The 13,835-nt window shown below is 51.1% G+C and overlaps 3 protein-coding genes across 3 annotated transcripts; 2 read left to right on the plus strand and 1 right to left on the minus strand.

The window, feature by feature from the left end:
* Window positions 1-858: 858 nt before the first annotated feature.
* Window positions 859-2,096, minus strand: CTRU02_205506 (histidine protein methyltransferase 1; the record flags this gene model as incomplete). Its single annotated transcript, XM_036722804.1, has 2 exons — window positions 859-1,506; window positions 1,611-2,096. 2 exons carry the CDS (start codon window positions 2,094-2,096, stop codon window positions 859-861), a joined length of 1,134 nt encoding a protein of 377 aa, XP_036585701.1.
* Window positions 2,097-6,269: 4,173 nt separating this feature from the next.
* Window positions 6,270-8,180, plus strand: CTRU02_205507 (phenylacetone monooxygenase; the record flags this gene model as incomplete). The annotated part of the gene is made up of 4 exons (XM_036722806.1): window positions 6,270-6,823; window positions 6,872-7,029; window positions 7,083-7,712; window positions 7,768-8,180. 4 exons carry the CDS (start codon window positions 6,270-6,272, stop codon window positions 8,178-8,180), a joined length of 1,755 nt encoding a protein of 584 aa, XP_036585703.1.
* Window positions 8,181-9,816: 1,636 nt separating this feature from the next.
* Window positions 9,817-13,561, plus strand: CTRU02_205508 (protein kinase subdomain-containing protein; the record flags this gene model as incomplete). The annotated part of the gene is made up of 4 exons (XM_036722808.1): window positions 9,817-9,992; window positions 10,133-11,034; window positions 11,083-11,320; window positions 11,425-13,561. The coding sequence occupies 4 exons, from the start codon at window positions 9,817-9,819 to the stop codon at window positions 13,559-13,561; spliced, it is 3,453 nt and encodes a 1,150-aa protein (XP_036585705.1).
* Between the last annotated feature and the right edge of the window lie 274 nt (window positions 13,562-13,835).

Here is a 13,835-nt window from a genome sequence, read left to right on the forward strand (position 1 = left end):
TTATTGGGAGTCTGTTGCTGGGCTTCCCAACCAGCCAAAGGTATCAAAGTTGTCAATTCCTCCCCCTTCTCTCTCCTTCTCGTTTCAAGCTGAGGGACACTATGAATCCGTGACAGGCTTGGCTCTCTGCGCTCCTTGATTGCCTTACATCCTTTCAACCAACTACGTCGATGACACTCCGTGGCAAGCACTCTTGGCAGGACAGGACAGAACAAGCAAAGGGATTTCGCATTCAAGGGAGCGTTTCAATATGACACCCAACTGGAATGGCTATGCCCCTCAACGAATTACCACAAATTGTTGCTTGATTAAGATGACGTAAAAGAGCACCATCCGATGCTGCTGGCGGGAATGCCGGTACTGGAACGGGAGATGTGATGCAGTCCTAGTATCAGTGCTAGGCCAGTGAGGGAAAGAAAAAGGGCTGATGAATATTCTGCAACGCCACATCTACACCCAACAACCAGGCTTGACGTTTCACATGCCCAATGCCCAGTGTTCATCGGGCCGGTCTTGGTTGGTGCCATCGAACCCCGAGGCTCATGGAGATCGCTATCTGGGACGACAGATGGATCCATGGCCCTGTGAAGGCGTTACAAGCCCCAATGATGCATGGTCCCGGATACGGCCTCAAGGCTCTCGCCAAGCGGCCAACGCCTTCGTTCTGAACAAGTCCCATGCCTTCAAGTTAAACGCCCCGTGATGGGTTCAACTAAAACCACGCCGCAACGCCAGAGGCATTCGTGCCACGAGACGGGCAGCACCGTTGAGGCAGGGACACAGCATTATCCTGACAGTGGCGAACAAATACCATAAACAGAGGCGTCACACTGACAGCTTTGACTGGAACAAGGTCTATTAACCAGACGAACTCAGCGTGCAACGGACAACTCCCCGCCGGACACCCTCTGTCTCCTCCGCGATTTGAGTCACTGTCGCACCCTTCCCCCTAGCCCTATCGACAAAGTCGTCGAGCGAGCCTCCGACGCCAAAGTAGAGCCTTTTCGCCCCAACCAGCGCCTGTGACTGACAGTCGCTGCCGCGTTCTCTCTGCTCCCTGCTAAGAACAGCAAATACCATCTCATTGAATGCATCCAATGCGAACGGGGAGTAGATGGTCTCGGCCCCGAGGAGTAGGGTATCGAAATTGGCGTTGGTCTTGTCCAGCTTGGACTGGCTCTCATACAGGAGGCCGACCAGCTCCTCGGACCAGCCGCCAGAAATGAAGTTGAGAGAGATTTGAGAGGACGTAAGGAAGTCTTGAAACTGCTGTAGAACCTCGGGCGTGAGTTCCAGCTCGTCTTCGAGCGCAAACGCCTCCTGCAGCACCGGGCTCTGGCTTCTCCGCTCCTGGGCCCAGGCAAGAATGAAGTTGGGCAGCGTTACCAGCTGCAATACTGTCGGGTTGTAGTCGGCCAGCGTGAGAAGCAGCGGCGATCTCGCGGCCGAGTCCCTCATGGTCCATTGCAAGATGGCCAAGGACGGCAGCGCCGTACCGCAACCAAGCTGCGTCCCGTTAGCATCTCTTCTCTTTTGCCACACACTTAGCCCCCAGAGAGAAGTAGCCAAAGTAGCCTCGTAGCGAGGGGGAAGGGGGGCGAATTTCATACCTCAATCACACGGAGAGGCCTCTGCTTCAGCGCGTCCAGGTACCGGCCGCTGGCGAGCACCTTGACCAGATCAACGCTGCTCTCCCAACTCTTGAAGCCCCCCTCGTAGACGCCCGTCTTCACGTCGTGGCTGCCCAATCCCTCGGCCTCTGGACCCTCGCCGTTGGCGGCCTCATCCTCAGCCATGAGCTGCACCCGCACGTCCCACAGTTCGCGGCGGGGGATCGCGATGGTGGTGCCATCGTCCAGGGCAACGTCCAGGGTGCTGAAGGCAACTTTTGACGGCAGCCTCGAGAGCATGTGCTGCAGATCGTGGCCGGTGGGAGGCAGCTGTGGTTTGCCCGGGACCGGGAAGGCGGACGAGCTCGCGCTGGGGGCCGCGGAGTGCGCCGGGGTCTCAGGTCCCGGGGCGGCGACGGCGGGCGCGGAGGCCGAGGCGGAGTCCTCTTCAATGTCATCACCGCCAAAGCCGAAGGAAAACGACATTTTTTTCTTTTCTTTTTTCTTGGGGAGAAGGGAGGGGGGAAAATTCAAGGTAAGGATGTTGTGATGCGCCACGGGGTTGCAGGAATTTTGACCCGAAAAGATATTCGTACAAACAAGCTGAGTGAGTGAAGGAAACCTGTGAAAATGTGGGGGCGGGGTCGTGCTGGTTTTCGCGATGCGCGGCCTCCCATTGGAGGCTCACCGAGGTTTGTCGTCTGGGTTGTTTAGTTCCTAAATATGATTAGTGAATATTAGTTTATGGTTTTTTTTTTTTTTTTTGATAAGTTAGTTTGAAAACAAGTCTTGATAAGTTTTTGTTTTCCGCTTCCCGGTTATTCAGATAGATTGGTTAGAATGAAGAATCAGTCTTCATATCAGCTTGACGAGGGTTGGGGTTGCTTTCGCTTGGTCTTATGAGTTGGTTGTCGGCATGACACGTTTCCGCACTAAAAGAGAGGGTAAAGTTGAGTGTGGCTCGGCCTACGATCTATAATTTGTTCTCATGTTCCCTGGTATCAAGGTGAAAGATAGTAACGCCCTACTCTAGATGGGTGCTGGGCCACATCTATCAACACCACATAAACCCAACGTCGTGGTCCCCCCCCCCCCCCCCCCCTTCCTCTTTCATACAATTACTTCCTCGCTTTTTCGTTTTTGTGAATCCCCTTAAGGCAAACGTGGACCTCATGCTGCACACCAGAATCAGGCTATGGGCGAAGGTCTATTGTTCAAACAATCACATCTTTTCTTTTCGGAATAATCCATTCATTACCTGTAAGTGCATAGTGTACTTAGAAGAGCACCAACAATTGTAGCTTATTTGACAAGTCGGTTCGTAAGTCATAAGAAATTTCCTTGAGACTGAATATATAGGACAACTGCGATGTTTAGTTTTTAGTCCTTGGTGCTTAAGCCGCTGAACAGAAACTTCAAAGCAAGCGTTGTTGTAAACATCGCAAACCGGCACTGAAAGAGACTTAGAAGTGCCATACTTAATAGTCACCGTCACACGATTTGACACTTTGGTTGCAGCCCGCCAGCTATTCCAAACCGTGACCTGCTTTGCGCCCCTCAATATGGCTGATATTACTAATTGATGATCAAAGAAAAGGCGTCGGACCTATCACCAGGCTGAACGGAGTGAGATTATTCTGGGATCGCATATGAAAACCAGAAGAATACATGGGAAAAGGAATAGCTATGGGCAGGATGAAGCTGGGTGTTGCACTTACAGGGCTGAGCAACGTGATGCTGGCTAGCCATCAGAGATGAGTTGTGTCGATAAGCCGCCAACGGATAATGTACAGTTTGTGGTACCACCTGAGCGGCCCGAGGCTAAAGTCCGGGGCTATGACGACTACTGTTGAGAAGACAGAGAGTCTATCGCCAACAACGCAGCATGTTTATGCCAGTTCAAGAAAACCAGCAGTCAGTATCCGGCTGAAGTTGAGAAATCTTCACGGCGTGTGTCTCGATTCAACTATTCATTGCCATGATTGTCGGTATGACGCCCCTGGTGTGTATAGCCATCTGGGAGGTTATCACTAATAACAACGTCAAGCTCGTGAGTACAATCAGACGCAGTGTTTCTTAGCCCGGTGAAGGCTATGCCAACGTCTGGGAGAAGAAGAAAGAAGTGCAACCCAAGTGAAATGAACGTGAAAAACTGGCTTGAGGAGCGAGAGAATAAGTTAATGATAATTCGAAACTGTTCTGAACTGCTACTACTCCATGGTGGCACTATATACCTCCACTTCTAATCGGAGCCTTTGGTGATTTGCACCTGCCAATACTTTTTCCCGTCAATCTGGCGGAATCCTACCATAGGCCCACGGGTAGCGATCAATTTACAACTCTATAAAGCCAAGCAACGACGCTGGACAGCATTTCAACGTGGGCGGTTGATGGCTCGCGACTCCGAATCAATATATAACGCTTAAGTTGTGTCACAAATCCGAGTAAAGATTTCGAGGAAACCCGCTGTTCATGCGACTGCCTCAAAAAGTGGCTCGAATCCTCTGTTACGAATGGTTCAGACGAAAAGGTGTCGCCACTTGCCAAGGGAGTATAGATAATCTCTCTGAGGAAAGCTGAACTATAAGCTGGCTCCGTGTAAGAAGACAATTGGTGAGTGGTTCACATTTGGTCATCAAGACTAAGATATATTAAGTCCGTTAAGCAGTAGAAAGGTAGCCGCATCAAAATGAATTGTGTGCAGAATGTAGAGTAACCTTGAATCAAGCTTTGAAAGTGGGCTTTGATACAGTCAGCAAGAAGCCTTCCGGGTTGTTGGCTGCAAGTGCAGGGTAGAACGGGGAAGTAAAGCGACTATATAGTACTCGATACAGGTGCTAGGGCAAGGGTCCGCTCCTGGATATTAGCGATCGTCACGGGATGACCGCACCTGCCATCGCCGAAAGCTGGCATTCTTTGTTCTTCCAACACAGCATTTGATCGCAAATCAGCCAATGGGCAAGGATCAACACCAGAGGCGTTCTGCAGCCCCGAATCAACTGTTTCCTACCTAGCAGAAACAATGCCCTTCATCTTTCTGTCTTTCTGGAGCCTCCTCTTGGCCTTCAGCTGGCTTTGCAAAGATTTATAGTATGGACTAACCCAGCCGCGCCGGGCAGCATGACAAGGGAGCAAAAGTGCATATCTGATAGGCTGACATCCGCATAACCTCCCGAAACTAAGCCTATCGCATCTGCCTGTCTTATTGCATCTCCAGCACATGAGAAGAGACAGGAAAAGTCTTAGACCAGGCTGTGGCCCTCTGTTATTGGCAGCCAAGCAGTCTTTGCCGCACGGTTCAGCTGCAGCTATTTGCCAAACACCATCCACGCATCTCAATCCTGTGCATCCTTGTGTGGGTGCCGCATTTCCCGCAAGATCTTTGTGTCTCAGTGGTCAGCAAACGCGGCTTCGCCGCCTCTCTGCAATAAGGATGCGGCGCATAATCTCCCGCCCACGCGGCCCACCAACACTGGCTCACGATGTCTGATCCTCCAATTCGCGCAAGAAGACGCCACGGTAACCCGCAGATGTCCGTCGGCACTCAGTGTACCAGAAGCCGAGCAGTGCGTCGACACATGAGCTGGGGATGGACTTGTCTAACCTTATTCCCCATATCTTTATCCGTACTACGTAGAAGGATTCCAAGATTCCCACTCGGGACCGGGAAATCTGCTATGGAGGCCTATCTCTTTCTCAAGAGTGCCCACACGAAGCTCTTTTAGTTTACGGCACTTCTCAGAATCCATCTTTTGGCTCCAGGCCTCCAATACCCAGCTCGGCGAGGGTCGTGATTCGCCACTCACCGCACCTGGATCTATCCCCCCGGAGCCCCCTCGGCCTGGACCTTCGTCGTGGTTGGACCATTTACGACGACATCCAGTCCAAGGCCCTTTTGTAATCGAACCTTGCTTGGCCACAATGAGCCTAGCAGGCTCGCAGACAAGCCATGTAGTCCATTTTGATCAAGGACCAGCCTTGTCCCCACGCTCTTTGGCTGCCTGCAGCCACAGTACTGCCGTTCCACCAGCCAAGGTAGACAAACTGCCCGTCGTATATCGACCAACAATGACACTCGTTACGAACCTCCACCCGCAACCTAGCATCAATGGAGGAGACCTTACCCATTGAACGACCTCAGCTCCACCGGGTTGTCTCATGTGAGTTGCCTCTTCTCAGGCTGCTCCGCTACGAGAGTTCCGCTGTGCTGGTTGATTGCCATATTGTCTGCAGCGTTGGCCCAAGTGATGTGGTGTAGTCATGTGTTAGTATCACTTATTGGCCAGTTCGGAACTCACCTGCCTTGCATATGGCAAGCAGTGTTTCTGTTTCTCCTGGCTCGTTGCTTCTCCCACATTGCATACATTTTTGGTCCAACGGCTGCTGCGCCTATTGGTTATTCTCCGTACAGACCAATGCACCGAACCTGTCAAATTCCGCATCTCTCCGGCAACTGCTTGTATCTTCTTCTTCCTTTTTCGTAACTCCACCAAACGAGTAACAGAAGTTCATTTGTTCGATAAGAGTGTGCCCTGCAAGGCCTTGGCAGTGTCTTCGCAGTATAGCTCTTAGCCCCTCTTCTTCAACTTGACTATAAACCAGCCGGATCTTCCTTCCCTTCTTGCTTGCTTAGCCTTCGACAACATCAACGATATCACAATGACACGCCAACTAGTTCCCCAGCTCTCCCGCCACGTCGACGGCCATGGAACAGGATCCTGCCAACCGGCTCATGGTAGCACCGCCTACTCAATAAATGAAGCGCCGTTTGGGACGCCGCGGCCTATTCGCATTATCGGCATCGGCGCTGGGGCTAGCGGGATTAACATGATACGCACCATCAGAAATACTCTCAGTGCCTCAACATATGAGCTTGTGGTTTATGAAAAAAACGCAGACGTAGGAGGTACATGGTTCGAGAACCGCTACCCAGGATGCAAGTGCGACGTGCCCAGTCACAACTACCAATTTTCCTGGAGGCCAAACCCTGCTTGGTCGAGCTTCTTCGCTCCTGCAGACGAGATTCGGGAATATCTGTGCCAAATATGCGACGACGAGGAGATGCGACCGTACATCAAGACATCACACAAGATCGTTTCCGCGTCGTGGTCAGAGTCAAAGGCCATGTGGGAAGTGGAAATACAGGACTTGAAGACTGGCTCCGTCTTCCAGGACCAAGCAAACTTTCTGATCGACGCAACTGGCATTCTGAAGTGCGTTACACTGTCGTTTGATTCAAGTACAGCCACTGACTAGACCAGCAAGTGGAAATACCCTGACGTGGAGGGCATATCCGACTATAAGGGCACACTAATCCATAGCGCCAACTGGCCCAAGGACTTCGATTATGCAGGCAAGAAGGTTGCTGTGATTGGAAACGGAGCGTCTGGTGTGCAAATAGTTCCCGCCATTCGACCTCGTAAGCGTTACCGTCGTCTTTCATATGCCACACCCATGCTAACCCAAAAGCAGACGTAAACAAGCTTCATCATATCATCCGGACGCCTTCTCTAATTATACCCCCGCGTGTTGCCACGATGAAGATGGGTCCTTCGGCACCACTTATCCAACAGATAGAGATGGACGGGGAGGAACGATTTTCACCAGCACAGATTGAGCGATTCAAGAACGACCCTGAATTCTGCGCGAAATTCGCGAAAACGCTAGAGATGGACTCCAACATCAAGTTTGCCGTTGCTCTAGTAGCAGGGAGCCCTCAGCAGAAATGGGCGTTGGCCAAGACCAAGGAATTCATGACTGCAATGCTTAGGGGAGATGAGAAGCTTTGCAAACAGCTCATACCCGAGTTCGCGCTTGGCTGTAAGCGGCTCACTCCTGCCCCAGGGTACCTCGAATCTTTCCACGACCCAAGAGTCTCTCTTCACACCGACAACATTAAAAAATTTGTGGCTGAAGGGATTCAACTCAATAACGGAGAAGTCCTCGAGGTCGATGCCATAATCTGCGCCACAGGGTTCGATTCCTCATTCCGACCCTCGTTCCCCCTCGTTGGCCGTAACGGCAACCTGCAGGACATCTGGCCAAAGCAAACACCCAAGGCATACATGTCTCTTGCCGTAGACGGCCTGCCCAACTACTTTAGTGAGTTGAAATCTACTATCTCTCGTACTTTTTGTTACTAATAGGTTGTCCGCAGAGTTTCTTGGCCCCAACGCGCCGATTGCCCATGGCGATGTTTTTACCCTTAGCGAGCATATCGCCACTTACATCGCCAACACGATTCGCAAGTGCCAGACGGAAGGTGTTCGGTCGATAGCACCATCAGAGGCGGCTGTTGACGACTACTTTGAACACATCACCGCCTTTATGCCTCGCACGGCGTTCTCGGACGGGTGCAGGTCATGGTACAAGCAAGGCGAGGTCCACGCCCCCGTGATAGGCTTGCATCCAGGGAGCAGAATGCATTTCATTCATATGCTAGAGCATTTTAGAGGTGAAGACTGGGTGTATACGTATGACAATACGAGGCAAAACCGGTTTGCGTATCTGGGCAATGGGTTCACGTTGCCTGAGATGGAGATGCTCAAGGCTGGCGCGCCACCATCATAGTAAGGGTGGCTTAGGTTCATTCTCAAGGATAAACAGGGCCGGCTTTTCTTTTCTCATTGCGGCTGGGGCGGGTCGGCGTAGTCTTTGGGGCGGCTTTGGGGGCGTTCACTTAGGATGGGCTTTTTGGCATGGCAAATGTGAGGGCTAATTCTTACGCCCAAGCCTGGCTCTAGGTTTTATCTGGCATGTGACTATAATATTTGCTTCCGAAGGTGTGTTGTTGTTTGCTCTGTCTTGATGCCTCGGATGGCAACATAGACCTTGGAGACGAGGGATGCGAGAGTCGTCCGATGTCTTGGGCGCTGAGCCACAGGTTGGTTGCAGCTAGGCAGCTCAGAGAGTATCATCAACGCTCTCTTCAACGAATCCAACTGAGCATGACTTATGCCAGTCTAGAATATCGACAGCAGACGCCTTCTGGGAAAGACCGAGTACTGAAAGCCGAGCAACTCGCCGGTCGTTCCGCCTAAGGTTGTCACCATAAGACGAATGCCACGCGCTAGCGGTTGCGAAACTGGGGCCTGCTGCAATCCAGACCGTTGAGAACCTCTACAGCTGATAGCTTCCATCTCTACCGTACTCCAAAGCTTTTCTGCCTTCAGGGTGTTTTTCTTGAAAGCGAACAGCGGTCAGGAAAGTTGTGGGACTGCTCTGTCCATTCCCAGTCAGTGAACCGGAGTATAGGAGTAACTGGGTTTCATCGAACGCAGCTGTGCATGTTCAAGCAATTTCAGCGGCACACGCAACCTCCTGGTTTGCCCGAAGAAAGCCTGTTGGTCCGCCAGCATGGATGGAGGCTGTAGGCTGACTACGTACCTAAAAGAAGTGCGGTGTACTGTGGGCGAGTAGCTCATAGGGAACAGCGATCCGCGCACCAATGACGCCTCTAGCGCCTCTCCCGTTCAGCGGTCCGATCCGCCCCGTAAAGGCGCTTACAGCACGAACCGTTTGTATAGTCCCCATCTGTCTCATGAGTTGAAGCATCAACAGTGACGACTTCGCAAGCAACAACTAGGAATCGAAAAAAGACGTCTCCAAAAAAAACCATACTGAAAATCTGCTAATTTCAAGTTCGGCATGCCCCTGCCTTCGCGCATGTCTATCCTCAACGGCCAACTTCCAACGCCGCCCCCTGGGACCAGGGGGGTCCTGCAGACTGAGCAGACTGGGCAGACTGGGCGGATATTCCAGTTGGCCAGCTTCGGGGCCACGCACCGCAGCAGAACCGTCCCCTCGGGTCGCCTCGAGTCATCAAGTGGCTTCGCCGTAGGCCGCCGACATGCCCTAGACTGCCTCGATGAAACGTGAGGACCAGAGAGGGAATGGTCTCGAGCACGTTGGTGTACGCCTGCGTGGCCATGCCCCCCTCTAAACCCTTCTGCCCCCTGTTGGGCGCTTATCAACCATTCTGCACGAGGCGGTCCCGGGTCTTCAGGCCTCCTCTGTTGGTTGGACCGATTGAATAAGTACTTGGTCTCCCGGCGTTCTGGAATTGTACATGCGGACGTTTTTTGGTTTTTCTAAATTGCGATCGCCGATTGTACGACATCGCGATACCCTGATGAACACCACAGTGTGTTGATATTTGTGTTTGATTATTATTATTGTTATTTTCATCCAATTGCTTTCCGTTACAATGGGCAGCGATGAGTTGGTCTACCTACTATCGCTCGATGGGGGCGGGATTAGGGGGATATCCGAGCTCATCATACTACACGAGATCATGAAGCGGCTCCAGAAAATAGCCGGTCTAACAGAGTTGCCCAAGCCTAAGGACTATTTCCACTTGATAGGTGGCACAAGCACTGGCGGGTTGGTCCGGCGTTTCATTGCTCCATCTCCTATGGTTTTACTTGTCCTGGTCTCTGGAAATCCATTGATTGTTCGCACGTGAACAACAAAAACTGTGGAGGGTAAAACCAACATGAAAGCTGACAAACATGAATATATAGATTGATTGCCATCATGCTTGGCCGCATGGGCATGTCAACAAAAGAAGCCATTGATTACTATATGAAATTTGCAAAAGACGTCTTCAGTCAAAGAAACCGGAAAATCAAGCGGACATACAAAGCGAAAACACTCGAGAAACGCATACAGGCCATTGTAGCCGAAAGGAAACTGGTATCGACCGCAATGATCGACGAAGGCAAGGAAAAAGGTCTGGTATTCGTATGCTCCGTTACCCAGGACAAAAAGAAAGAGCCCTATCTCTTTCGAACATACAAAGGGACGACCAATCAAGCACACAACGTCGAAATCTGGGAAGCTGCCAGAGCAACGACAGCGGCGCCGACGTTTTTCAAGCCCATCTCGATCAAAGTTGAGGCCGCTTCGAACATCTACGTTGACGGCGCGCTCGCCGTAAACAATCCGGCCAAACTTGTTCTCAAAGAAGCGGAGGCCCAGCTGGGCACTAAACGGAAGCTTGGGTTTCTTTTGAGCTTGGGAACAGGCCTCAAGGCCAACGACAAGGCAGTAAATGTCAGCCCAGATGCAGAAAGTGCCGCCCAAGGTTCTGTTCAGGATTCAAAACCGCAAAAGACCTACAGTGGTGCCATGGTTTCACGCGCTTCTTGGAGTTTGTTAAAATATGCCAAGGAGAACTTGACTGATACCGAACCTACTCATTACGAACTCAACGAACGATTTAGTGGTACTCCAAATGCCTACTTTCGATTCAACCTAGATCAAGGCGCTTCGGATATTGCATTGGACGAGTATGCGAAGATGGATCTGCTACGAATAGCAACAGAGAGATATCTCCAGAAACCCGATGTTTCAGCAGAGATCGACCAAGTTGTCAGCCTTCTCCACAATGAGGACGGTGCTCATATGGGGTTAGCTTCTACAAGTGAGCACTTCCTTTGCTGACAGAAAACGAATATCTAACATGAGACAGTCCGAGCACGATCCGACGAGTCTGATAAACATGCCTTCAACCGAGTCGTCCAAAACAGGACCGACATCACCAGTGGTCAGTTCACGGGCAGGGAAGAGATTCTCGACAAGATGGAAAAATACTTTTTCGACTGTCCTGCCGGGTCGCCATCTTCCAGGAGACTCCTAAGGATTTGGGGCATGGGTGGCGTCGGCAAGACTCAGATTGCAGTGAGGTTCAGGGACTTACACGGATCCCGGTACGTATCGGTTCATTATTCTTTCCATCGTGCTCGCGTTATGCGTCCAGGCTCTTTATTAAATTGCCGGGTTGAATTCAGTATGATAATGGTTTCCTTTTTAGATTCAACCACATATTTTGGATTAATGCCGCCACCAAAGATTCCATCTATGAGAGCTTCAGACAAGTGACAGAGACCGTAATTGGTGGGGAACATAGTCGACCAGACATCAAGGGCGTTCACAAGTGGATGACACAGAACAGTAAATGGCTCCTAATATTCGACAACAATGATTCCGTCGATGTCAGCAAATGGATCCCGCCTGGGAACACGGGGAACATACTCCTTACAAGCAGGCGCGAGGATATGCAACCTAGGCTGAATGACGATCAGACATTTGCGATTGATACAATGAACGAGAATGATGCTATGGAACTGCTTCTTAAGTCCGCACATCGGAACAAGAAAGACCTTGACGATACCGACAAGTGGTACGCTTCGCAGATCATCGAAGAGCTGGAATGCCTGCCACTGGCTCTCGATCAGGCCGGCTCATACATCAATTTACTGGATTGCCCCTTCAGCGCGTACCACTTCGAGTTCCAACAGAGACGGCAAGAGCTGATGCAAGACTCATCGCTGGCCCCCGGTGCGTTCGAGCACAACCCGGCCGTGTACGGAACTTTTGAGCTATCGTATGAGGCACTGTTACATCTGTCCAAAGATGACAACAGAAAGGGGCGGGCCGCTTTGAACGCACTACGGGTTCTCAACATCTTCTGCTTCTACCACAACGAAAACCTCACAGATGAGATTTTCAGCAGGGCTGCAACGAATCGAAAACTCGACAAGGACGTGCTTGGCGATATGGAAAGCCAGGCACCCCTGGCACTCTTTAACCTCGGAGATGATGCAACGTGGAATTCCAGCAACTACTCAGAGGGTATTAGTCTACTGAGGAATTACTCACTGATTAAGAAGTCTGTAGTCAACGAAAAATGGCACTCAATGCACGCACTGGTGCATTCCTGGGCTCGTGATCGGATGCGAATGGACATTTTCAGGTTCCAGCAGCAGGCGGCTCGCTCCATCATCTTCGACTCGTATCATCAAAACTTCAAATTTGAGGATGAGAGGTTCCTTGCCCAGATTTTACCACACATCAAGGCTTTAGTCGAGCGCCGCGGGTCAGAGGATATTGACTGGTTTAAAAAGACTAGACAGGACAGCAAGTATGCAAGGCTCCTCCGCGAAGTCGGCATGTGGCGTGAAGCACTTTGGGTTCTCGAACAGGTTGTCGAGGAGAGGCGCGAGAACCTCGAGCCCGAGCACTGGCTGGTTGTCGCCGGTTTATGGGATCTTGCCAATTTGCACAAAACATGCTGTAAGTTCAGCGACGCTGAACAGGTATTTCTCGAGTGTATCGGTTTGGTGGAGAGGTGTTCCAACAAAGAGTGGGCGAAAAAAGCTGTGAAGAGCATCAGCATCGACTTCGCCGAGGTCTATATCCAGCAGGCGCAACTAGGAACGGCTGAACAGATTCTCAACATGGTCATAGAGCAGGAGGAGGAAAGGGGTGATCGGAGCCCCCAGTTCCGTCGGGCTGTTGCAGCATTGGCGATGACAATGCAGCTCGCAGGCAGAAATGAGGATGCCGAGAAGCTCGAGGTGCGAATGTTGACGATGTGCTCTAACGACCCCAACATTGGGCCGGGCCACCGTATGACGATGAGCGCCACTAGCAACATCGCCGCGCTAAGGTCTGCCAAGGGTGAGCATGAGTCAGCGGATGAGATGTGGCGGCAAGTGCTTGAGGTCGATGAGCGGTTCAGAGGCAACGAACATCCAATCACACTGCAGTCGAAGCGGAACGTGGCCGTTGGATGCGTGAAGCTGGAACGGCTTGATGAGGCAGAGAAGATACTTCGTGAAGTGTTGGATGCGAGTGACAGGGTGCTGTGGCGGACACATCTGGACACGCTGGTGACAATTGAGTGTCTCGCAGGAGTACTGTATCAGATGGATCAGTCGAAAGAGGCGGAAGAGCTTCAGGAAGAGTGCTATGAGGGCAGGCTCGATGTTCTTGGAGAAGAACATCCTCTCACTTTTAAAGCGAAGGGAGACCTCGAGAAAATAAGGAACGGCCGGGCCTTGGTCGCCGAGGAGCAGGTGCAGGTGCAATGGCAGGGCGAAGCATACTCGCATACTACAGACAGCAATTATGCTACGCAGGGCATGAACGACAGATACTTGTATTAGGCGATGTCGAATATATGCATGTATGACTACGTTGATATCTTTATAGTTCTGACATATATTACGATCCATGAAGCCCTGAAAACTAAGAGACGTTATTGGACGGTGGTTGTTTGGTGAAGCATAAGTTTATAATAAAATGCATCATCGGACAGCTTTCTTTCGACGCTGTCGTGGTAAAATGTTTTTTCTGGGCCTCTGTTAAAATCGAAGGATAAGTCTTCAAATCATAGATACACCATGTCAATTCAGATGTACTCCCTGAATGTACATTCAA

Source organism: Colletotrichum truncatum (genome assembly GCF_014235925.2).
Source record: "Colletotrichum truncatum strain CMES1059 chromosome Unknown Contig_0003, whole genome shotgun sequence".
NCBI lineage: Eukaryota > Fungi > Ascomycota > Sordariomycetes > Glomerellales > Glomerellaceae > Colletotrichum > Colletotrichum truncatum.